The sequence below is a fragment of the Halichoerus grypus genome, chromosome 1, assembly GCF_964656455.1.
Source record: "Halichoerus grypus chromosome 1, mHalGry1.hap1.1, whole genome shotgun sequence".
Taxonomy (NCBI): Eukaryota; Metazoa; Chordata; class Mammalia; order Carnivora; family Phocidae; genus Halichoerus; species Halichoerus grypus.
In genome coordinates, this window is record NC_135712.1 from 118,688,321 (window position 1) to 118,713,450 (window position 25,130).

Sequence of the window (25,130 nt, forward strand, 5' to 3'; positions counted from 1 at the left end):
GTGCTCAACAAACGTAGCTTATTCCCCTTTTCTGCCATTCTCCAGCCAGCATTTTGATCGGGACAGAGAACAGATTCTTGAAAATGACTAGCAGAAAAAGTGCAATTTACCTGTTAGCCACCAGAGTGCAGTCAATTTCTGGTCGCTTCGTTTTGGGAATGACATACAGTGGGTACCTGTCCCCGTGTCGAATGAACACATGCACTGAGACCAGCTTAAAATGATGCGGGGCGTGACCTGTGGGAGAGGAGCATATCACCTGGTTAGCACTCAGGAGGTGTGGATCCTGTCCACTTCGCACACGTGGAGGGATGAGCATGGCAGGAGGGTGCCGGTGTAGGGGGTGGTGCTCACAAGGCGGATGGAGGAACGGAGACAGGGCTGGTTATATCTCAGACCCCCCAGAAGTAACAGGCTCTGGGGGTGTGGGCTGGGGGCTGGAGGCCAGTGAAATGGGGGCACGATGATTCAGGTGGCCTCACTCACATCCACAGCCTAGAGGGAGGCCTACAGAAGTGCTAGAAACAATGACTTCTGCTTTGAAGCTCCATGAAACAGGGGCTCCTAGCTGGCTCAGTCGTTAGAGCACGCGACTCTTAATCTCAGGGTTGTGAGTTCAAGCCCCACTTGGATGTGGAGCCTACTTAAAAAAATAAAATAAATAAAGCTCCATGAAACAAAATCAGGGCACAAATTGATAAAAATATTCAATATCATTGATTGATACACTTTCAAAAAAGCAAAACTCAACATAGAAATCCTATTTTCCTACACTTTTACCGCAAGATACCAACAGAGCATCCCACATCCTGTGGATGTCCTAAGCCCCGAGAGAGTTTACTGGAAAGGGGGGGTAGATGGGGGTGACACACCCTAGAGTCCGTCAAGCCTACCTTTCCATCTCTGGTATCTCACTGAAAACCATGATGGAGAATATGTACAGAGGGCTTCTCGTGAGCTGTCCAGAGCAGTTACGGAAGCCTCCGGGCAGCCCTGTGAGTAGGGACTGCTAGTTACGCCCATTTCACGATGAGGAAGCTAAGACTTGGGAACTCATTCAGGGGCACGGCCTAGTGGCGGCTGCAGGATTTGAGCCCAGGCTGTCTGGCTCCTTCCTACCACGCTGTGCCACTTGAAGAACTACTAGTCCCCAGAGGGGTGCGGGTCCAGGTGCCACGCTGGGCAGCGCAGGCAGGCCTACCTTCCATGCTGCGCTCAGCCACGCTGGGAATGTTGCAGTACAAGAGAGCTTCGTAAATGGGGTCCGTCACGGGGGGCTCTGTCACTGGCTCAGGCATGACTCTCTTTCGACTCTTGCTACTCACTCCATTCTTAGCTGTGGACACGGGGGTCAGGTGGACTGCAAGGGAAGCAAAGCAGGCCATGACATGTGCAGTCACAGGAGGCACCAGGCCAGCCGCAGGGGCCCAGAGCGCGGCTGGACTTTCACCGAGTAACTCCTCTCCCTTGGCACTAGGGTGGGCTTCAGTCCAGCAAGCGGTCAGCTTCTCATCAAGAACTTTCTTGAGCCCTCAGTGTGCCCTGCCTCTTTCTCAATGCCATTACCTTCTCCTGACCAATAATTAGTTGTGCAAAAGGCAGGTGGGCCACCCCGGAGAAAGGGGACTCGCTCCGGTGGTAAAGGAAGAACTTCGTGCAGCCTGGTTACCTCACTCCTAACGCCCTTTGAATTCTGGTAAATACCAGAGAGGAAAACCATCACCTTTTGAGTGCCTATGAAGTGCTAGATGTGCTGACAGATCTCATTTGATATCATCTGCTTTGCACTTTGGGGTCCCCAAGAGCCCAATGGCAGGCGTCACTCATTAACCTTCCCAAGACCACTTTACAGAGGAGAGAGCCTAGTGCCAAGAGGGAGACTGAGGCAGCCACCCAAGCCGGATGTGGTGGATGGAGCCCCATGTCAAGCTCATTCCTCTGCCTCCCGGCCAGGTTCTCCCCACCAGTCTTCTGGATGTCATGCGTTCATCCTGCAGTCTGTCTGTCCATCTAGCACCCCTCTTTCTGTGGGTGAACTGCTCCTTCCCAGTGTCCCTGCCCCAGGCTAGGGGGTGGGGGGACATGTGACTGAGTCAATGAGGATAGTGATGGGGCAACTAGTCTCCTTTTCCTTGACAGAGGTGCTGTGCACACACTAGCAAAGGGTCTCTTGTATGCTGATCTCTAAGAATGGAAACCCGGGGCTGCTCCAGCTACCCGTCCCTCCTCGGACAATCTCTGTCTGCAGTGGGAGAAAATGATGCTGAATAGAGACAAGGCCCACCAACAAATGCAGAGACCTAATCAGAGAGAGAGAGAGAAAGACCTGAGGACATCATTCTTGGAGACTCTGGGTTCAGATGTGGCTGAAGCCAGAACCTCTCTTAGATGTCCCAGTAATATACATCATACATAACCCTTCTTGCTTAAGCTAGTTTGAGTTGGGCTTTAGTTACTTTCAACCAAATGAGTCCTGACTAATAGACTTTATCAATTACTTATAAGCAGATGTAAGTCCATCTTTTGGGTCAATGGTCCCCAACTTTTCCATGTATGCGAGACCTCTTTGCAGCATCACAGATTTTCTGGAACTCTCTACACAATGATAGTTGTATTTTTAGCATCCACCAACTGAGGAAATGCACAGAAATAGCTATGCCCAAGTATCATTTAATTTCTAAAAGGTTTATTAATCACCAGAATATATATACATACATTTGAACAATAGCTAAAACAGGGCCCAACCACCAGCCTAAATCTATTTAAATTCCCTAATTCCTTCTACAGATTTTTCTAAATAAATACTTAAGACTTCCCTTTGGCAAACAGATGTTATAAATAAAGGTAAAAGACAAACAATCCACTGAAAGGAAAATATTTGCAACGTACGTAACAAATTATTAATATCCAAAATGCATATGAGCTCCTACAACTAAAAAATCAGTAAGGGATATGTGCAGGCCAATTACAGAAAAATAAATACCAACCAAACAGCATCTTTTCATATGTTCAATGTTATTCATACTTAAATGCAAAATAAAACAACAGCCTCTGATCCCGCCTATCAGACTAGAATATCCTGTTTTTATAATAATACCAGTGCTGGCAAGGGTGTAAAAACTCACTTCCACACCGCAGGTGAGAGTGAAAATAGAAACCTTTTGGAAGGATTTGGCAGTATCCGCTAAATGTTATATGTGCCTTATCCCTGATCCCTTGACTCTACGTCTTGGAATCTACTCGTCAGACATCAATTCCAGTCATAAAGATGTATGGCCAAGGAGATTTGTTGCAGTGCTGTTTGTAATAACAAAAAAGGGAAATCGACTAGGTATCCATCATTAACAGAACAGAACGTTACACCCATATTGGGGAATATTCTGCTACAGCTAAAAAGACTGGAAAAGAATCAAAGATAAATGAAGTGAGGTGAATAAATCAAGCTACTGGATAAGAAAAAACAAACTATAAATGTATGAATATACAAGCATTTGTTTATTATGTAAATGCATAGATGTCTATAAGGACACCCATTATAATGCAGCAGTGGTTTCCTCTGGGGAATGGATGGAATAAGGGGTGAAGAAGTATTTTTACTTGTTTTTCTATAAATGTCTATATTGTTTTACAGTCTACACACATATATATTTACAGTAAGCATGTGTTACATACTTCTTCTATATACAAACATATATGTATCTTTCTATAACGTCTACTCATACTTCTTTTATTAGCAGATTTTCATTCATTACTTGTATTACAACAACCATCACAGAGCTATAGAATTGGTCCTTCAGCAATTCAAAATTAGTCCTTTGGTTGGCCCTATATTCACTTTCTTCCCAGCAGCTGGAAACGGCCAGATCTGGTAACATACAAGCTCAGGTGTCTAGAGGTAATTTACCATTGGGGGATTTGTGCCAGAGTAAGGGAAGGAGAAAAGTATATGTCTGAAGGCAGCATCTTAATGACCCAGCAATTCTGGCTGTGTGGCAACCCTGAGTCCTTAACTCTGCTCTTTTATGAAATGGTGCCAGATTCTGGTGCCTTGGCCATGCCTGTGAAGCTAAGGACACATGAACATATGAGTGACACAGGGACATAGGGGCATAGGTTTGCTAGTTTACCTGTAAGCACATGGGGTAAGGCCTATGGGAACCACCACCACTTGGGAACTGCTCTAGACTGAATGTGTCCCCTTAAAGTCCACATGTTGAAACCCTAACCCCCAATGTGATGGTATTTGGAGGTGCGGCCTTTGGAAGATGATTAGGTCAAATGGGATTAGCCTCCTTATAAATGAGACCCCAAAGAGTAACTCCCTCCAATTTTAATCTCAGGAAACAAACTGAGGGTTGCTGGAGTAGTGGGGGGTGGGAGGGATGGGGTGGCTGGGTGATAGACATTGGGGAGGGTATGTGCTATGGTGAGTGCTGTGAATTGTGTAAGACTGTTGAATCACAGATCTGTACCTCTGAAACAAATAATACATTATATGTTAAAAAAAGAAAAAAAAGAAAAGATAGTAGGAAGGGAAAAATGAAGAGGGGGAAATCGGAGGGGGAGATGAACCATGAGAGACTATGGACTCTGAAAAACAAACTGAGGGTTCTAGAGGGGAGGGGGGTGGGGGGATGGGTTAGCCCAGTGATGGGTATTAAAGAGGGCATGTTCTGCATGGAGCACTGGGTGTTATATGCAAACAATGAATCACGGAACACTACATCAAAAACTAATGATGTAATGTATGGTGATTAACATAATAAAAATTAAAAAAAAGAGTAACCCCCTCCTTGCCCCTCCACTATCTGAGTTCACAGAGAAAAGATGCCTTCTCAGAAGCGGGCCTTCACAGACACTGAATCTGATGGTGCTTTGATCCCGGACTTTCAGTCCCAGAACTGAAAAAAATAAATTTCTGTTGTTTTATAAGCTAGCCCTTTTATGGTATTTTTATTAAGAGACCCAATGGAATAAGAAGGAATCATGATAGTTGGGCCCAAAGGACCCATTCACAACCCAAGGAAGCAGTGGTTTGAAAGTCACAGATAAAGACTGGGTTGATAGAGGCCTTCAGTCCAGAAAGATTTTATCTGCTGCTTCCTGGCATCTGGGCCTGTCGGCCTCACCCACTAGTTGTTGAGATCACCCCGTGCTGTTTGCACCCTCCTGAGTCACCAGAACGCAGGGCCAGCCCACACAGAGCCCTTCGATGGGTCCTCCAGATGCTAGACATTTGGGGGAGGTTCTGATGCACAGAAGCCAGGGGGTGAGATGTCTCCCCCAGATCCACCCTCCTACCTCCTCGCCCCCAACTTATGTCTCACAGTCCTGAACTGCTTGGAGCTGCCCCCACGGCCACAGGGTGTTTCTCCCCCACACCCCTCCTTTTGTGTCTAACCACCCTCATCCCACCCCGACATTCCTCTTCCATTGGCCCCCACCCCCGGTTCTTGCTGCCATCTTGGCTCACAACACAGTACCCATCAACAGGGGTGTCCACAGTTGGTCAACCAGCCACCCCAAACATCCGGAGGGTCAGGGCTATGTCTTTTTCTTCTTTATATTCCCCGTCCGACCAGCACAGGGCAGGCCCCCATACCGCTTGTTGAACTGGAAGCCTACTCTGAGCGGCGCTGTGCTCCACGCTTTCGATGAAGTGTTTCACTGGACAGAGGAAAGATGGGCAAGGGCCCAGGGTCAGGATCAGATCATTACTTATCAGCAAAGGCCCCTAGGCCATAAGCCCCTGTGTGGCCTTGGGCCTTAGGCCACCTCAGTTACCTGGACAAACTCAGTGATCCACAGGATCACCAGGTGATCCTACAGCCAGGTGTCTGTTGCCAGCTCATTACCAGGGAGTCACTTTGACTCACACACAGACAAGCTTAGAGCCCCTCCTCCAGGGCACCAAGCCAATGTCCATGAGCCCAAGCTCACCTCCCCATATCAGGGCCCTGGTATAGGACAGAGAACAAACATCTACCTGCACACCTGGCCTTCCTCCACTAGCTCTAGCCTTAAGAACCTCCTACTAGTATGCAAGCCCTTCACAGACGCCTCAAATCTGACTTGACCGAGCATCGTGGGGGCTCCCATCCCGGGGTCAGATCACCACCCCTCCCCGCCTTCTCTGGAGTGGCGCTTCCCCCCAGGCCAACCCCGTGGCTGGGTGGGGGACTGTCATGCTGCTCCTCTAGGATCCCGTCCTTGCCATACTGACTGGTCTAGGGACAGGGACTCGAGTCTAGCCAACTGTGCCAAAAAGGGCCCTTTCCAGGAAAGAACAGCTTCCCCATGTAGAAGAAGCAATTTTATAAGAACAGGGATGCCCGGGTGTCCCCGTGAAGGCAAACACGACGGGGCAAAAGTGCTGGCTCACCTCTCCATCACTGGCTCAGCTGCCTGAGTCACACCACTGACCACACCAGCAAAGACCCTCATGGGGCCAAAGGCGTGGCCCCGCCATCTGCCTTTTACCTTCCTCGCTCCAGGGCGTGCCTCCCCGCCTAGCCCTGGGCTGCTCATCTCCCCAGCGGACGGGAGTCACCTCTTGGGACTTGTCATTTCCAGGGCCGCTAAGGTCTGTCCTCATTCACCCCTGCTGCCATGGCTGTCCATGGTTCTGAATACAGGGAGGTGATATGGGGCTGCGGACTACTGAGTCACAAACGTGGGTTCGAGTCCTGACCTTGTTATTTCCCGGCTGCATGACCTTGGGCAAATCCTCCTGCCTCACTATGCCTCATTACCTTCCCCTACCAGAGTAGTGGCGTGGATGGCCTGAGACGTCCCCTGTGGAGCACCGCACGGGGCCTGCTGTGTGGTAAGGGATAAAGAAGTGCTATTTGCTCGTCAGTCCCCTTGAGGGGATTATTCTGGCTCCTTCCAGGCTCTTAGAAGGTGCTCCCTTCAACTGGGGATCTGGAAGGGATGCTGACCCTCTGTGTCCACACCTTTCACAGAAGCACAATGAACCAGTCCCCCTTCCCCTCTCAACCACCCAATTTTAGCAGCTTTTCTGGCTCCTTTAAATACATCCAGCTGATCCAAGATGGCACCTTCTTTTTTTTTTTTTAAAGTAAGCTCCACACCCAGTGTGGGGCTTGAACTCACGACCCTGAGATCAAGAGTCACTTGCTCTACTGACTGAGCCAGCCAGACGCCCCCAAGATGTCACCTTCTTATAAGCTAAAATACCCCTAGTTCTAGTATCCCCCAATAATCCAAAGGCTCTCGAGTTCTGTCTCCTGCGCTGGCCTGCCAAAGAATAATGATTTGCTCTACTGGCAGTTCCCACAATTCCCTCAGTGCTTCTCAATCCACCGAGTTGTCTTAAAGGTCCGTTGTGCCTCTACCCTGCACTGAATATAAAAATGTCTGTGTGTAATTCTCAAATATAAGCCAGAACCACAACTGGAGACCCATTCTGTTATTTGCCTTTGGCCATTTGCTTTTAAAGGCAGGAGTAGAAATCATGCTTAGGGATGCAAGGTGGAAATCAAGTCCACATTTGCATACTTTGAGAAACTTGGTTTTACATGGACAAGATTTTTTTTTTTTTTTAAGATTTTATTTATTTATTTGACACACTGAGAGAGAGAGTGAGCACAAGCAGGGGGAGCAGCAGGCAGAGGGAGAGGGAGAAGCAGGCTCCCCGCCAAGTGGGGAGCCTAATGAGGGCCTCGATCCCAGGACCCTGGGATCATGACCTGAGCTGAAGGCAGATGCTTAACTGACTGAGCCACCAGGGCGCCCCTACGTGGACAAGATTGATCAAGCAGCTGAATCTATCCTTTCTGACCTATCTACTTTGGGCCACAATACAATACCAACTTTTCCTGTTCTCCTTATTCTTAACTATTCTTCATCCCTCATTCTTGTTGCCTCATGGTGAACCACTGTTCGGTAAGAATCTAGTAAGTGCTTTTGGTGCCAGTGATAAATAAGCCTGGTCCCATTTAGGGAGCCAGCAAACCACAGGAGGTATGGCTCTCGGGGTTGGGACTCAGCAGGCTAGAGGTTTTGCCCTAGGCTGTTCCCAAGCTCTTATCTCTTCCTTGCCTGACCCTCCCTCTGACGTCAGCCACTGAGCCCTAAGTCCATTGACTGCCAGAGCACAGGGACAGGGTTCCCACGGTGGCCTGAGCTTGAGCCCAGCTGTGGCCTCCCAGAGGGGACAGGAAATCTCACTGTTCTCTGGGGCAACTGATAACTGGCCTGGCCCAAACAGGGTCCTTTGGGTTAGATGACAGAAGCACCAACGACTCCAAATCATGACAGAAACTAGAAATCAGAAAGCCATCCAAGGACAGGCCCCCAGAAAGAACTGTGAAAAGAACCTCAGTCATTCTTAACCATCTCATAGCCTGAATCCCCCTGCCTCCACTTTGAGAATCTGATAAAAGTTACTGCTTCTCAACCCTGAAAAAGGACTACATACACAAGCTTCTGAATTTGCCTTCTGAGGGTTCACAGGAAACTCCAAAACCACACGAGACGATGCTGACATCTGTGGACTCAGGCTAACAACCCAATGTGCCTGGAAATAGTTTTCTGATTTCGACACCCTTGATAGATTTTTCTTTTTTCAAAATGAAAAGGGAGCTTTACAACTCACATAAACATTTGTTCATCCTAAAATAGCTGTTCAACACTAAGGTATAAAAAGAAGTGAAAATCATCCATAATCTTATCACCCAGAACAACCCACAGTCTACATTTTAGTGCATATGTGTGGCTGGATGTCCTGCCAGAGGTTATATCTATGCTTCCGTCCCTGCTCTGAGGAGGGTCACTGAGGCCCAAGGACATTGTTTCCCCTCCCCTCAAGAGGAACAAGTAAGGGGCGCCTGGGTGGCTCAGTCACTTAAGCCTCTACCCTCGGCTCAGGTCATGATCCCAGGGTCCTGCGATCGAGTCCCGCATCGGGCTCCCTGCTCTGCGGGAAGCCTGCTTCTCCCTCTGCTTGCCGGTCCCCCTGCTTGTGCCCTCCCTCTCTCTCTCTTTCTGACAAATAACTAACTAGCTAACCAACCAACTAACTAACTAACTAACTAACAAGTAAGTTTTTGGTGTCTCAAAGGCCCACCTTTTGAGAGCACTAAACCCCACTGAGGCCACCAAACCAACTGCCCAGGAAGGCAGCTGGTCATCTGCCTTCTGTGGAAAGGGTCACAAGGAAGAGATGGCCAGGGGTGGGGGCGGGCTTCAGGGAAGCCCCCTCACTGAGAGACAGTGCTGAGGGAGGGGCCTGCACCCTCAGGTACCTGGACTGACCAGCCAGCCCACCCTCTGCCGGATACCTGGGGCTGGGGAGAGGCAGAGCTCTGGCTGGGTTCCAGGTTCCCCAAGAGGCACACCCCCGGGCAGAGGGGTCCAGCCCCTTCGATGACACAGGAAATCAAGGGAGGGGCATGAGGTGATGCTGCAGCCCAAGCCCCACAGGTCAGAGACGGGCCATGCATCATGGTCGACTCCCTGTCCCTCGTACCCAGGGGGGCAGCCTGGCTCTGCTGGGCGTGTGAGGCGCTGGGTGCCGACATCGAGACAGTCGCACAGCTCTCTCTGGGTGCAGCCTGACTTCATCCTCATATTCCGGATTCAGATTCTGCCCTCAAGACCTCATTCCTGGTCGTTTCCCCCCCGAACCACCCGGCCACCCTTCCCTCGGGGCCGAGCTGCTATCAAGATCACAGGGCTCCACCTCCGATTACCACTGACCTCAAGTCAAGGTGGACTTTCTCGGTTTTTTTGGTTTTTTTAAATGTCATCCAGCTTGGAGCAGGTGCCCTGTTGCCAAGACAACAGGGACTGGGGCCCAAGTTCATCGGTGCAGTTGGCGCAAACTCCTTCCCACTGTGTCCTCAGCTCCCCTCCATCCTACAGTTACTCCAATGCAAACATCCCCCAGCTTTCTCTATTTTGTCCCTCTCCCCACACAGTCTTGGCATAGGGAGGTACCCTCCCTGAGTTTACTGGCTACTTTTACTAACATTCTCTTGTTTTACTAACTAGCCCTGATAGTCTCTTCTCTAAAACGGGAGATCACCTTCTTGCCAATACTGTTGAGTTGACACACACACACACGTATTCCCATATAAAACACTGTATGTACTTTCGGTTACTATATTATGGACAACCTTGCACGTGAATACAGACGGATCTGTGTAATCACAGCATAATGGCTGCAAGAGTATTTACTGTTGGACTCTTTGGCTGCCTTCCCCGCCTTTGCCTCCTATAAGCAATGCTGCAATAAACATCTTTAAATATACATTTCTATTCTCTTATCTAATTATTCTTAGTAGAAATTCTCTAAGATCAGAAACTGGGAAGGAAGGAAAGAAGGAGGGAGGGAGAGAGAGAGGAAGGGGAAAGAGAGAGAGGAGAGAAACAATGTCCTCCCCACCCCCAGAAGAATACTAGAAATGACCCCCACACATAAATGTGTCATTTTTAGCTCATGGAAGGGCATGTCCCCGTTATGTAACTACAACATAAACTTAAGACATATGATGAAAGCTGATTTGTCACACTTAATTTTGACACCTACAGAATTTTTTCACCCACAGATATTTATTTAACTCTATGGGGTAGTTGGACAGGAAGCATTCAGAGAAAAAGCAAAATTAAAACTCTCAGAAATCAAACAGAAAATAAACCTCCAAGAAAAGAATTGAAATAAAAAAAATACTAAATGTAAAACCTAAGTGATAATGATGAACTTCTTAGGTTAAAAATGCAAGCCCTCATATTTAATTCCTCATTTTTTCTGACTCCAATTCACCAAAATAAAATCCCAGGAGGAATCTTACTGTGGCTTTTAAAATAGAGTAAATAGGGGCGTCTGGGTGGCTCAGTTGGTTGGGCATCTGACTCTTGGTTTCGGCTCAGGTCATGATCTCAGGGTCCTGAGATGGGGCCCCCCTCATTGTGTTGGGCTCTGCGCTCAGCAGGGAGTCTGCTTGAGATTCTCTCTCCCTCTGCCCCTCCCCCTGCTTGTGCACTGTTTCTCTCTCTAAAAGAAATAAATCTTTTCAAAAAAATAAATAAATAAAATAGAGTACATAGTACATAAGACCCTTGGCATTCTAAGGGTTGCAGCCCCAAACCTTTGCCATGAAAACATTAAAATCTTCTTGAATCCCCAGTTCACACACACCCCTGGGGCACATGCTTTTCTCCATAAAACAGACACAGGATGAAGAGCAGGAGTGAGGCCTGCTCAGCAGCCAGGAGCTCACTCCCAGCTATTATTATTCAAATCTGTGCCTCAGCAAAATCCCTGCCACCATCTACCATGGAGCTCAGGGTGCCTGCAAAGAGTGGGAGCCGTGAATGCCAACAGCCAACTACGAAGAGCAGGCTGAAGCCAGGGTCTGAACAACCAAGGCGAATGTGACAAAACCCAGGCACCTTACAGGGGTTCCTCACTCTCCTTCTCAGAGGCAATTTTCTTTTAATTTACACACTGCTCTAGCAAAGCTTGGTTATTCTCCTTCCCGGAGGGCAATGGATCCTCTGGGGAAAGGTGAGGGGTGTGGGGGTTGGAGGCTGCGGGAAAATGATGGCTCTGTGGGAAGAGAGGTACCAGAGAAACCACTGAAGACTCACACGTACTGTTCACACACACCGCTCACACACTCACACGCCACATACACACCACTCACATGCACCACATGCATACCACTCACACATGCCACTCACATGCCCCATTCACATGCACCACACACACCACATACACACATCACATGCACACACTAGCACTCACAGACACCACACAAACACACCGCGCACACACACACACACACACTACTCACACACCACATATATACAACTCACACAAAGCTGGTCCAGCTGGGGTGCCCACTGAACACACACAGAGCTGATTAAGCGGAGGCTCCTCAGCTGCCTACCTGCTTCCCTCGGCTTTGGGGCCCCACCTCTCGGCTGCCACTCTGTCACCTTCATGGCCTCCCTTCCTCTGTCTGCCCAGATCTCATCTTTGCCCTGTCCTCTCTTCCTCCTACCTGTACCACAGGGTGCAAACTCCCAAGGTGCCAGGGTTCTGCAAGTGGAGACCATGGACAAAGGAAGAGCTTGCACTCCCCACAACGGGGGTGGCCAGAACCCAGCTGTGGGCTCCAGCCACTGTCCCTGCAAGAGACCATGGGTCTCAGCTTGCTGGACAGTTTTTTTTTTTTTTTTTTTTAAAGAGGGGCTAGAAGTTTATGTGAAATTGCCTAAGTTCTAAAACATTGGTAAATAAATGTAAAAATGTGAAAACACTGGTTGAGCCGAACAAAACTGTCAGTCTGGAGTGGCTTCCGCATGCTCCTGGTCTCCCCAGGTCAGGGCTTCAGGAACAGTGAACACAAAGTCCCCCAGCAGGGTCTCTCTAAGGCTCAGATCCTGAAACCACTTTCCGACAAGACATGGTACCCAGTTGGCCCTCAGGTACCTCATCAACACCTCCAACTCCTCGTCCTGCTCCACACCCAGCTTGTCCACTTGCCTGGGCCTTATCTAGACCCGGGGAGCCATCAGCCCCACATGGTTCCCTCCCAGTCCACATTCTGGGCATTTTCTTTAGACTTCGGCATATTTAACCCAGGTGGAGATGAGACATTCATGTGAATGAACACACAAATGCCTGACTGAATGAGGCATCTACTGAACTACCTGAGCCAGACTCCTGTGTGTCATCGTGCCGTCTTCCCCTTCTCCCCTCACCCTGGCCCACTCCACCACCCAATTAGCTCGACGTCCCACAGCCTCGCCTGCCGCTTTGGCTTTGCTTCTTCTTCCAGGGCCAATACTTCAAGGTGCCCCCTCAGTCTTTCACGGAGGCAAAACCGTCTGAGTTGCCACCAGGCTTCACCCTCCCATCAGCCCCCGAACAGGGAGTGCCCAGGATTTGTGCTTATTAGACTCACCCAGGGAGCTTGTTAAAAGTGCAGATTTCTGGGTCCCACGCCTGCCAAAATTCTGATTCTGTAGGGAGGGGCGCAAAATGTGCTCATTTTCGGTTGTGGAACATGCATTCTTTACAAGTTTCCAGAGCCACTCTGCTCAAGGTGCTCAGGAGACCACACCTGGGCAAACACTATCCTGGACTGTGGTCTTTCCAAGCCATCAATCTCCTGGTGTGTTCCCTACTTCCAGTGGCTGGCTCCCCACAGCCTTCAGGATATAATGTAGGGATGGAGGTGGCCCCAGCGTTTGTCCAACTTAATAGCTACACATAGGTGACTAACTGGGTCCTACTCTCTTTCACTCTGTCTTTGCACACCCACCTCCATCTGCAGGAATGCCCCTCCCACCTTCCTCCATGGCCAACTCCTACTTACCCCTCAAGGATGAAGCTCAGATGTCACCTCTGCTGGGGAGTCTTCCTGACTGGATTAGCTTCTTGTCCTCTATCCTCCCCTATCACCCTGCCATAAAGGATCTCTAATTCATTTTATTTAACAAACACACATACAGTGATCACTATGTGTCAGGCACTGTTATAGGTGTCTTAAAATATGAGCTCACTAAATCCTTTACTAACCCTGTGAAATAGGGACTATCGTTATCCCCATGCTACAGATGAGGAAACTGAGGCAGGGAGAGGGTAAATAACATGGCCGAGGTCACCTAGCTGGTAAGTGGCAGGACAGGGATTCAATCTGGGCAGTCTGGCTTTTTCTTAGAGCTGTGTTCTCCACCACTGTCCCCCCTTCCCCCGCCATCACCTTACATGTTAGTTATCACCTCTTACCCGTCCTAGCACATCACACACTGTATTCCAAGTGTCTGCTCGTGATTTTCCCCCAGTAGGACAGACAGCTGCTGTGGTCCTTGAGGGATTAAGCTCCCAGCCCAGGACCTAACCTAGGGTGGAAACTCAAGGAACATTTGCTGAAGGACAAAGCTGTACACACGCATGGCGCTGGATCAACAAGAAAAGATAAAATTCCTAAAACCTCAGAGTCTGAAGAGACTTTAAATGGAATCAGGCCTGATGACCTGCCTAATATCCTCCTCTTCACAGAGCAATGCTCCAGAGTTTGCACCCCATGCATTCTACCTCTGCATGCCACCGACTTTTAGGACGCTCCACTGGAATGTGGCCCCATGGTCACCTGGGCCACACGGAACAAGTCTGACCCCTGCAGAAAGGGCTCTTGAGATACTGAAGACAACCCTGGCTTTCACTGCTGCGGGGTAACCTTCCCTCTTCCGCCTGGGGATCTGAACCTCCAGTCCATCTTCGGTATTTTCCTCAGAAGCTGCTCTGGTCAACTGGGGCGCTGCCCAGGAAAATCACCCCCAGATATAGTGCCACGTGCTCAGTGTAGACTGGCCACTATCATGCCAATGAACTCTGATCAAAAACAAAAAGAAGTATGATATATTTCAGAAGCCTCCTCTCTGACAAGCAGCTAAAGGAACACAAGCCTTGGCAGCCTTTGGGACCCCGAGAGCCCTGGTTTCTGAAGATGGTACCTGGCGATGGGATTCAGTGCTGTTGCTTAAAAGGTTTACATTGACTACGCTTCCACAAGCCAAGGGGTTTCCCACAAGGTCTCTGTTCTCACACCGATGCTGCAGCTGCCACAACTCATTCCATTTTACAGAAGAAGAAACAGAGGCTCTGAGAGGTCCGACTTGCCCAGGGCACACGGCTGCCACGTGGCAGAGCAGCATCCAAACCCAAGGCTGTCATTCCAGAGCCTGCGCGTTGCCGCTGCGCTGCCATTTTGGGAATGGCTGTTGGAACACGGTGAAATGAGCATAAAATAAGAATTAAGTACAGGTTGGGCTGAAGGAGGAAAAATGGACGATTACAAAAAAGAGCAGAAAAAGCAGAAATACAACTAATCAAGTCTTTACATGCTGGCGGTCTTTGCCCTGTTGCAATGAAGGAGTCCCTTAATCTGAGAAGTAATTTTTACACTGGTACACATTTTAACTAGAATAACTAAAGACAGGTATGTCTTACTTGTTCCCTTCTGCAATTTGGGTATCAGGAATTTCAGAGTTTCCCTATTTCCAAACTCAAAAATATCCAGGACTTGAAAAGACAAAATGAATGATTTTCATTAAAGGCTGTTAGCCTATAGCAAGTCATTACTACCATTTAAAGTAAACATATTTTGAGAAACTATGAACTGTATCTTAACCTTTTTTATATCCTTTCCATCCACCTCCACCCCGACACTGTAGAAAAACGCCTGACACACATAAGCACTTAATAAATATATCTGGGGTCACAGACCCTACTTTCTGTACCAAGAGGAAGAAATGCTTATTTAAACAACCTGATTTTTAAATTGTAACCCGGGTCATAACTTTCTCATATTCAAAACATCAGAAAAAGCCAACAGGACAAAATAAAATACATGATCATTGCAGAAAGCAAACTATACTGGTTCACTTAAAGCCTGAGAAAAACCAAGTTATATTTGATCGCCTCACATATATTACCTAAAATAATTATATGTGCTAATCTGGTATTTATTCAAAAATTAGTCAAAAGAAATGATGAAAAAAAAGTCCACGTATTTTAGGGTAAGAATGAAACTAACAAATGTTAGTTAAAGGTATGCTTTTGTATTACCAAGTAGTGCAGTTCCTTACACCGTAATAACCAGCAAGCCACAACACAATTAAATAAATAAAGCAATTAAACTCCGTATCTACAGAAATGGGTAAGTTTCAAAGTTACAGTTTACCTAGAAGTAGAAGAGCAGTAAGAACATCCATATCTTAATATCTTTCTGAACTCCAACGTATCCAAGAATAAAGAGCTCCAACCCGGGCAGGCTAATCTACCCTGCAAAATTTCCCTTAAAAAAAACTATGACTGAAAATTGGCTCTCCTAAAACAGAAGGTACTTTCAGAAGAGTTATATAAGCAAAACACACTGGCCAATTCAGTGACGTGGAAACCACCTCATGCAAGAGAAACGCAGCAAACACAAGTAACCCACATTCACGTCTCAGATCCTGTCAGCTTCGTAGAATAAAAAGTCAAGGTTGATTGTAACCTCCTACCTCCCTGGCCAAAGGATGGAAAATTTTTAATGAAAAGTTATGAACAATTAAACTACTGAGAGTCCTAACACACTTTTTGGAAAGGATTCGTATTTTATGGTTCATTAACCATCTGGAGTATCTTTAAACTTCCTATGCCCACCTACTCTTGACCTCGTTTCCCATTCTGGAAGGATAAAATGAGTATTTTTAATTGTCTTTAGTATTATAAACAGCCTGTCGTGGGTACCAGACGTGTGCATGGAGTATGTCACAAATTGGAGGTGTATCGGGGGAAACTTGCTCAAAGCCTCCTCTCTTCAAACCACTTATTCCAAATGCCAAGTCTTTCCCACATTCTTCAGCGCTCTCAGAACATCTCACTTGCCGAGCCACCTGCTCTTCTTCCCATCACTCAAACTGCGACAGAAATGCCACCTCCTCACAGAGCCATCCTAGGCAGTGATGGGCGCCGACCACGTATCTCCCAGCCATCAGGGTGCGGTGGTAAGATGGAGGGAAGGCAGGTGACAGCAAAAACGCAATTCCAAGCGTCGGACAGACATTCTCAGCTTTGAGTATACGGCACCAGAAGGAGAGGGAATTCGGGTCAGCCTGCTTTTCAGAGCAGGTGTAGATTCATTCATTCGTTTAACAGTCATGAAACACCTACTGTGTGGTTGGCAGTGCAGTTCCTGGGGTATAGAGGGAAACAGGACATGGTCCCTGCTCTCAGAGAACAGTCTTGTAAGAGGAAGAGTCACAAGAACTGAACATTAGAATACCACATGGCTAGTGTGAGGAGGGGAACAGGTTTAGGGCATCCTGGAAGTACACCAAAGAAGCATCAGACCTGGTTGAGGGGGTGGGGGGAAGTCCTGGGAGGTTCCTAGAGGAGAAAAAGACTGAGTGAACCATGTGGGGAAAGGATGGGAGGGGCGTGAGGAGGATGGTGCTCCAGGCAGAGGGGCTGGCGGGATCTGGGCACAGAGAACAGGGTAAATGCATAGAGAACGCCAAGCAATTCGGCATGAGAGAGAGGCCACTGGAGTACAGAGAGCCTCCCGGACAGCATGGGCCACCCCTGCAGGGTTACAACCAAGGAGGTGCCGGGGCCAGATCTGTGTTTGAGGATGGCCTCTCTTGGCGGGAGCAGTGGGGTATGCAGCTTTGGGGTCGAACCTGAACATAGGCGCCCAGTGAAGGACAAAGTGCTGGGCGGTGAGATCCGTGGACTGGCTTCATCGGCCCTGCCCTTGCCTCACCACACGAGATGCCCCGTGTGTGGTCTCTGCTGCCCAGGAAACTGAGTTTGGTACCTAATCCCCCTCCCCTCCCCAACAACTGCAGCCTCACAGCCCACTGAACAGAAAACAGATGCCCAACCCTCAAAGAACCAACCAGCAGGCTAAACACCCCGGCTCACGCTGGGCCGCTTGGTGTCTCCCCCTTGGGGATCTAAGAGTCCGGGAATAACTGGGCAGTTTAGGAATCTATGCAGAAGCCAAAAACGTTTCATGAGGCCTGGTGAGCACTCTAGTTCCTTATGGCCGAAAACGACACTCAGGACAAAGCTCAGCGGTTTAGGATTTGGACTCACAACCATCCACCATCAGTACCGATAATAAAAAGACTCGGTTGTTTTAAACTGCATTGTTCGTTTGAAAAACAAAGGCTTTGGGGCCTGCTTGTTTCCTCCCCACAAGGGCCCTCTATCTCGGAACGAAGCCCCCTCCGCTCCCACGAGCCGGCGGCACCAGGCGATACTCACAGAACTGCAGGCTGAGGCTCACAAAGGCCAGCAGCCCCGCCAGGGCCAGCCCCAGCAAGAAGCGACTGCGGAAAAGCATTATTGTCTGTTCTATTTTCTCCTCATGGCTTCACCTCCAATCGGGAACACGTCCTGTGAACAAAACAGAGGCAATAAACATGTGCTCCGAGGTGGAAAACCAAGTTTGTCAACTGAAAATAATCCAATTAGCCCAGTCCTCCAGCAGGGAAGCGTGAATCCTAGTCGCAGAACAAGAGCGGGTTATGTCTTTGCCCCCAAATGAGCCCAGCCGAGAATGTGCCCTTCAAATTAATAAGAGGAAACCAGTTTGTGAATGCTTCGTTTATCTGACATCAACACAGAATGAGACACTTCCCAGCAGGACCTTTCCAAAGAAAAATGTAAGGAGCTTTTATCGAGCACTTACCGTGTGCCAGACACTGAAGTCTTGACGGACCAGCTCGTGCTCAGCCCATTCGGACAAACAACTTCTAAATCTTCAACCTTTTTTGGTGAATAGTTTGCTGATATGATTCTGGTCTTTTAAAAACTGTAATCACTAACCTGAACGCCAATCACTGCCACACGTCCCACAGTCACACCTTTAGGGATGGCTGGAGTATGCCAGGGGATTTGTCGCTACACTCAGTGGCCCCATCTGCTAACTGAAGACCTTCTCCCATCTGGACGTGTGACCCTATTTCTGCTGTGTCCACCGGCCTTCTGCAGCCCCACTCTACCCATTCTCATTTCCCCTCATCACGTTAGAGCTGCGCAAAACGACTTTCAAAAATGCTGAATGAGGCCCTTCTGTGAGAAAAGTGAATGGCTGCTCGAGGGTGTAACCCATTAGTCAAGTTTCTCTCCTTGTTCTCTCTGGCATTTGAAACAAAACTTGAAAATCACACTCTCTTCAGAAAAGGTCCAACCTGTTATAGTAAGAGGACAACAATAATTTCAAACCTGATTTTAGTGGCAGCACCTTTTCCTCCTTCAAATACAATCTCCTTCAGAGCCCCAATAGACACAATCAGACAAAAGCTCATTTGCTCACATGGTGAGGGCTGGGGTTGCACAACTTTGTGAATACACATACCAAAAGCTATTGAGGGGCACCTAGGTGGCTCAGTCGGCGCTTGACTCCTGATTTTGCCTCAGGTCATGATCTCAGGGTCATGAGATCGAGTTCTTCTTTAGGCTCCAAGCTCAGCATGGTGTCCACTTGGGAGTCTCTCTCCCTTTCCCTCTGCCCCTTCTCCCCTCATGTGTGTGTGTGCGCATGCGTCCATGCGTGCACACATGCTCTCTCTCTCTCAAATAAATAAATAAATCTTTAAAAGCTATTGAATTGTGCACTTTGGGTGAATTGGATGGTTTGTGAATTCTATCTTATATCATCTTTTTTTTTTTAAAAAGCATATCTGTAGGGAATGAAGCAGGATCCAGAGCCCTGGAGTCCCTTGTTTCCCAGCCCCTAACCCCAGGAAGGACCCTGCAAGGGAGTTTGAGAACCACTCCTTTAAAGGGATTTGTCAGACTGTCTATAAAAAGAGAACATTTGCTAAAAGACTAACAAAAATATACCTGTACCTCACAATGGAGCCTGTACTTTGGCAACCAACATCTCTGTTGACAAACAGATCCCAATTTTACACCTTCAAATAATCACTGCTTCTGTCCCTTTAGTCACCACCCCTAAGCAAGGACCAGTGCCTAGTGTCCCAAGATGGCCTGGAACTCCTCCTGCGGACACCCCCTCCTTGACCTGGAGGGCACTCACTAGCCTCGCAAGCTCTCTAGCATCCTGGCTAAGACAGCATACTACCCTGGCTGATCCTACCCAGGACTTAATGTATTTGGGACCCCAAATAAATGTTTCCAAAATTCAAATTCCTCATAAACTCCAGTTGAGAGTGTTTAAAAAGACACACACAGATCTGTTAAAAAGAGACACACAGTGTCTCTTAAAAAGACACAAGCAGCTCAGCAGAATCCGTGCTTGGTGAGAAACACTGGCTTCCACATTGAACCCCCAAGGAGGCTGAGGTCACAGTATGAGACAGAGCGCGGGTCTCCCTGACTGTGGCACTGCAGGTCGTCCCTTCTGTGCTAACAACGAAGGTGAACCCTTGATGTTGACAAACCCAATCCCAGATACAAAGTGTTAGCCTGGGTGGCTCTGGGCCACCTTGACCTTGGGGGTGTCCTTGGTAATGCTCATCTGAGCAGGTTCAACAGTAAACCTCCCCATAGGGACCAAACAACCTAAGTAAAGTCCGGGTCACAGTTTCTTTCTTTCCTTTTCCCTTTCCCTTCCCCTTCCCTTTCCTTTCTTTCTTTCTTTCAAGATTTTATTCATTTATTTGAGAGAGAGAGAGAGAGAAAGAAAACAGGAGCGGGGAGGAGAAGGAGAAGCAGACTCCCCGCTGAGCAAGGAGCCCAATGTGGGGCTGGATCCCAGGACCCTGGGATCACAACCTGAGCTGAAGGCAGACGCTTAACCAATTGAGGCCACCCAGGACAGTTTCTGTCCTCCACCCTAGACAACCTCTACTGCCTGGCCCAGCTCCCAGGGGATGTTCGTGGAAGGCAACAACATTCACCTGTGAACGCTGGCCACAGTGTTTTCAAAACATACCCCACTTGGGCAGAATAACAATGCTCGGCTACCCTTGCACCTCCCCTTAGAAGCCTTCTACCTTTGCTCTGCTTCTCCAGGGACCAGGAACTTCTAACTGCTCAAAATCGGCGTTCCCTGGGTTTCCATTCACAGAGCACAATGTGAACCAGCCACCATGTGGGGCCCTTGACACAACCTCTTTCACACTCTGCAGGGCAGACACATGCGTTTCTAATATGCAGGCAGAAAACCCAAACTCAAGAGTACAGGTTATTAAGTCTCAGTGACAAGATACAAAACAAGATCTCTGTGCCTTTACAGTTCGTTTTACATGTTGTGGTGTCTCCCCAACAGGTGTGCACGCTGACTCTAGCTGCAAGCTGTGGGTCAACACAGAACCAGTTAGCTCTTGGCACGTGCCAGCTTCTTAGGTACTTGAAGACGGCTGACAGCTCCTCGCTAAATAGCCTGAGGGTTTCAGAACCCTCTCTTTGTCTTGGTCATTCCTGATTGAATTTATTCTGCTTTATCAATGACCTTCTTATAAGGTGACCCTTTTTTTTTTTTTTTAAAGATTTTATTTATTTATTTGACAGAGAGAGACACAGCGAGAGAGGGAACACAAGCAGGGGGAGTGGGAGAGGGAGAAGCAGGCTCCCCACAGAGCAGGGAGCCCGATGCGGGACTCGATCCCAGGACCCTGGGATCATGACCTGAGCCGAAGGCAGTCGCTTAACCGACTGAGCCACCCAGGCGCCCTAAGGTGACCCTTTTAATTTGGGGAGGGTGAGTGGGGTATGCGGGTGGAGACTGGATCACAGAATGGGGAGGAGGTTCTAGAGGATATGCCTCCTTTGGGGTATCTCTGAACTCCCGACCATAAATATGCTGGGGTTTCTCTTGATGCCTTCCTCACTCTTCTGTCACCATGCCACTTTCTGAGGCCGCCATATTTTCCTTTACATGAGCATCTTCCAGCGTTCCTGCCTAGGAGATGGCCTTTCGGGTCTTTGAGAACTCTCCCGGTAGGAGGGCTCTGCAGCCCTTGCTGCTTGAAGAGGCTCTTTCTTGTGGACCACATCAGCAGCGCGGTGGGGAAAGACAGGAGCAGCCCTATGGAGCCAGACAGGCCTGGGCCAGAACACTGAGCTCAGTGACCCAGGCCAAGTTCCTTAACCTCTCTGAGACTCAGTTTCCTCATCTGTGAATTGGGGCTAATCACCTCAGGACGTTGCAAGGATTAACGTCTACGTACAATCCCCAGCATATGACAGACATTCAAAAGACAATGGTTGTTACTAGTATTATTCCCTCCTCATCTTCTCTCAGTTCACTTTGCTATTTCTTCCCTCCTCCTGGGAGACAGGAAGTTTCTTCACCTGTTTGTTGGTTTCTCCAGGTATGTGAGTACTGAAGGTTCACACATTATTGCTCACCTCTCCCTCTGTAGCTCCAGCTCAAATGCTGTCTTCAGTCTCTCTCCCTCTGGGCGTGGGAAACAGTCTTGCTGGCCCTGGGAAATCACCCACCTCTGACTTCTAAGCCCAGTGGTTTCTTTTGCTCCAGTACCTCAGAGACCAGACCTGCCACTTGATTGCTCTGCGTTTGGGTGTGGGAGGTGAGGGTCTTTCTTCCCATGCTGGGCCAGGTCTGGCTCTTCAACTACTCCTTGCCTACAGCCTCTTGGGGGATTTTCCACCACACTTACTGGCAGGTGAGGCCACCAGAACGATGACTAAGTACTCTGCCTATGGTTTTACCTGACACTGCCTTTTTACACAAGGATGAACCACAAGACTGTTCAGAGTTGTCTTCTGGTGGCATTAGGTGGAAATAACCACTACTTACTGAGTTAGACCTTAGGCTTACAGCATGGTGGATTTGTAGCCTTTCTGTACCCATGGCCTGTGTAGTTTCCTCCCACCTGGACTCTAAGATTGGACAAGGTATTGACTTTGGCCAATGGGGACAATATTAACTGAGCTATAAGCAGAGGCTTGAAAGGTACTTAATGCATTGGGGCCTGTCCTCCTTTGCTGCTTTCAGAACACTGAGACCACCATGGGAAGACACCCGGGCAAGCTGGTGGAGGATGAGAGACCACATGGAGCCAAAGCAAGCAGCCCCAGCTGAGGCTCTCTTCAACCAGTCTGCCCAACACCACACATGGGAGCAAGGCCATCCCAGACCATTCCAGCCCAGCCACGCCACCAGCGGATGGGGACCAGGAAAGTCAGCCCAGACTTAAAAGAACTGCGCAGCCAATCCACAGATCACAAGCAAGTATAATGGTTGCTGTTTTAAGCCACTAAGTTTAGGGAGCTTGATACAAAACGAAAGCTAACTGATAACAACAAAGAGGAAATGGCTTGCATCTTTACTAGGAATTCCTAAGCCAGGGTCTAGAGCTCTGTACCATCATCTGCAGAAAGCACATGCAAAGCTCTACTTTTCTACATTCCTTAATAAGCTGAGTGCTTTTTCGGAAAGGAGCTATATTTAGTTCCAGATTTAAAATACTGGGGATGTGCTGGGTTAACCAGATGGCGGGGATTGCGTGCCTGCCTGACTGCTTCTAGTTTTTAGGCTACTGACATCTCTACATGTCTGCAGCTTTTCATTTGACACAGGCTTCAGTCTGGGAACACCCACCCTTTCCCCCTTAATACTCTCAGGATTTCTGTACCCTCGCCCTTCTGACCCTCCTTTGGCACCACCAAACACCAAATACCAGGTATGTGGTCATAGTCTCGTTATTTCCACTTATGCTGGTGTGATCACGGCCCCAGGAGTGAGCACACAGCCTGGAGGGGGTGGCGACCTCGACCCCCAGGGAAAACACACACCTTCTTCTGGAAGCCTATTTTCCTAGAAAACTTGGAAAGGAAGGTCATGCTTTGTTCTTAACTTCTTTTTAATGGCTAAATAAACATGGTAGCTAAAATTCACATGGATTTGAATACATTTGTGTTTGCCAGCTGGAGCTAGGACCCCAATGTGTGTGTGTAAGCACCCAAGTGCCGGTCCCATGGTGGGACCTGGGGTGCACGGGTCAGAGAAAAGACGCCTTTGGCAGAGACACTTCCTCAGCACGAGAGACGGAGAGGAGCCCTGACATGGTGGCAAACAGGTGGCTCCAGAGACTGGCAGATCTGGGCCAATTCCCCGCTCTGCTGCTTAGTTTCTGTGTGCCCCTCTGACAACTAACTAACTTCATTTCTCTGAGTCCTGGGTCTCGATCTTTAAATGAGACTGGGAATAAGAGAATGAGAGAGCAGGATGGCAGGGAGGTGCACAGCAGTGGCAGCAGGCATATGCTGTGTTTGCCCAGCTCTGGAGGAATCATACAGATCCCTGCACCATCATCTAGACACAAAGACTTGCCCTTTCCCCTGAGCTCCTGCTTCTTCCCCATGCTGTGGTTCCTCTTCCAAATCCTGGCCACTGGCCACGTCTCTACTCGCCAGCCCCAGCTGTCGGGGCAGGCAGCCACGTTTGCAGCCTCATTCCTGACTCCCCCAGCATGACGAGTCTTCCCTTGGCTGACTCATCTGCGGTGTGCCCCGGCACCACCACAGGTTTTCCAGCCTGGAACATCTGTGTCAGCTTCTTTTGGGATCCTAAGAAGATGAGGATTACCAGCCAATGGGCTCTGTCTCTGTGGCCCGAGCTCTGGCCCATTCTCCAGAGCCCATTCTCGTTTCCATCCGTAGGGAGGAGGCTCGTGCAGCCACTCAAGAAGTCATGCAATCCGTGGGTTCCCTCCAGGCATCTTCCTGCATATTCCTTCCATGGGGGCTCTATGCATACGCTCCTGGGGTCTCCGCCGGACACGCCATCACATTTGTTCAAGTCATGCCAAGTGACAGCCAGGCCTCTGGGTCCACAGTTGAAACCCCAGAGCCTGCTCACTCACAGCCCAGAAAATAAAGTGCATGGGAAGAGTCACTGCTACAGCAGCAGGGTGAGATGCTGGGATTATGACCTACTTCAGCACAGTCCTCACATCTCCTTGTCCTCTGACCTCTCTCAAGTCCCACCACCTTCCAAGGAAAAGACGCTCTAGACTCAATATGGCATCATGACCCAATCCAACTCCTATAAATACTTCTGTAGAGACAACTGTTTTATGTTCCAGGCTGAACATGTAACAGTGACTAGTAGTCATCAGATGTCTACTGGGCACTGCCTTAGTGCCTGTGCTAAACCCACACAGTAAAAATACCTTAAATCCAGAAATAGAATTATTACTCTGAATTCCTGATGAAACAGCAAAAAACAAAACAAACAGAAAACCCAGACAGCTTTAATCTTACAGCAGATTTGAATGGTGAAAGGAAATATTTTAGAATATAATTTTGAAAAAAGGACTAGTTGATAGGTACTTCCCTTTATATATGGTAAGTACTGTTTCTGAATTAAGAGGAAAAAGGAACATGTCAAAGGCATTTTTACAAACTACCATTCTACCCCCAGAAATTTCCAAAGCCCAAGCCCTGGTCTGATTTTTACCTCGTAAGAGTGGGAAATGCCACGTCTAATGACTCTGGTCTCAGGGTCCCCTTCAAAGTATACAGAATTTAGGGTTTTAAACATGACCACAACTGCTTGAAAGAAAAATGTGTATTTAATTATCTCTTATTTGTGTAGTTACAATACCAGTACCAGGAATAGAAAGATGTTATTAAAGAAAATGCTTTAGATGTATTCTATACT

General features: G+C 48.4%; 1 protein-coding gene across 5 annotated transcripts in view; it reads right to left on the reverse strand.

The window, feature by feature from the left end:
* The window catches only part of PXYLP1 (2-phosphoxylose phosphatase 1), a 69,813-nt gene that overhangs the window by 17,099 nt on the left and 27,584 nt on the right, over positions 1–25,130 (reverse strand). For 4 of the 5 annotated variants that reach the window (XM_036102702.2, XM_036102710.2, XM_036102739.2 and 1 more), the window contains 3 exons: positions 17,795–17,926; positions 1,202–1,360; positions 111–237 (listed from right to left, as the gene is read on the reverse strand). In XM_036102702.2, coding sequence (XP_035958595.1) covers positions 111–237; positions 1,202–1,360; positions 17,795–17,873 — 365 coding nt within the window. In that variant the 5' untranslated portion in view covers positions 17,874–17,926. Of the gene's footprint in view, positions 1–110; positions 238–1,201; positions 1,361–15,722; positions 15,877–17,794; positions 17,927–25,130 lie in introns of those variants that run through there. The other variant, XM_036102756.2, reaches the window with a different exon arrangement.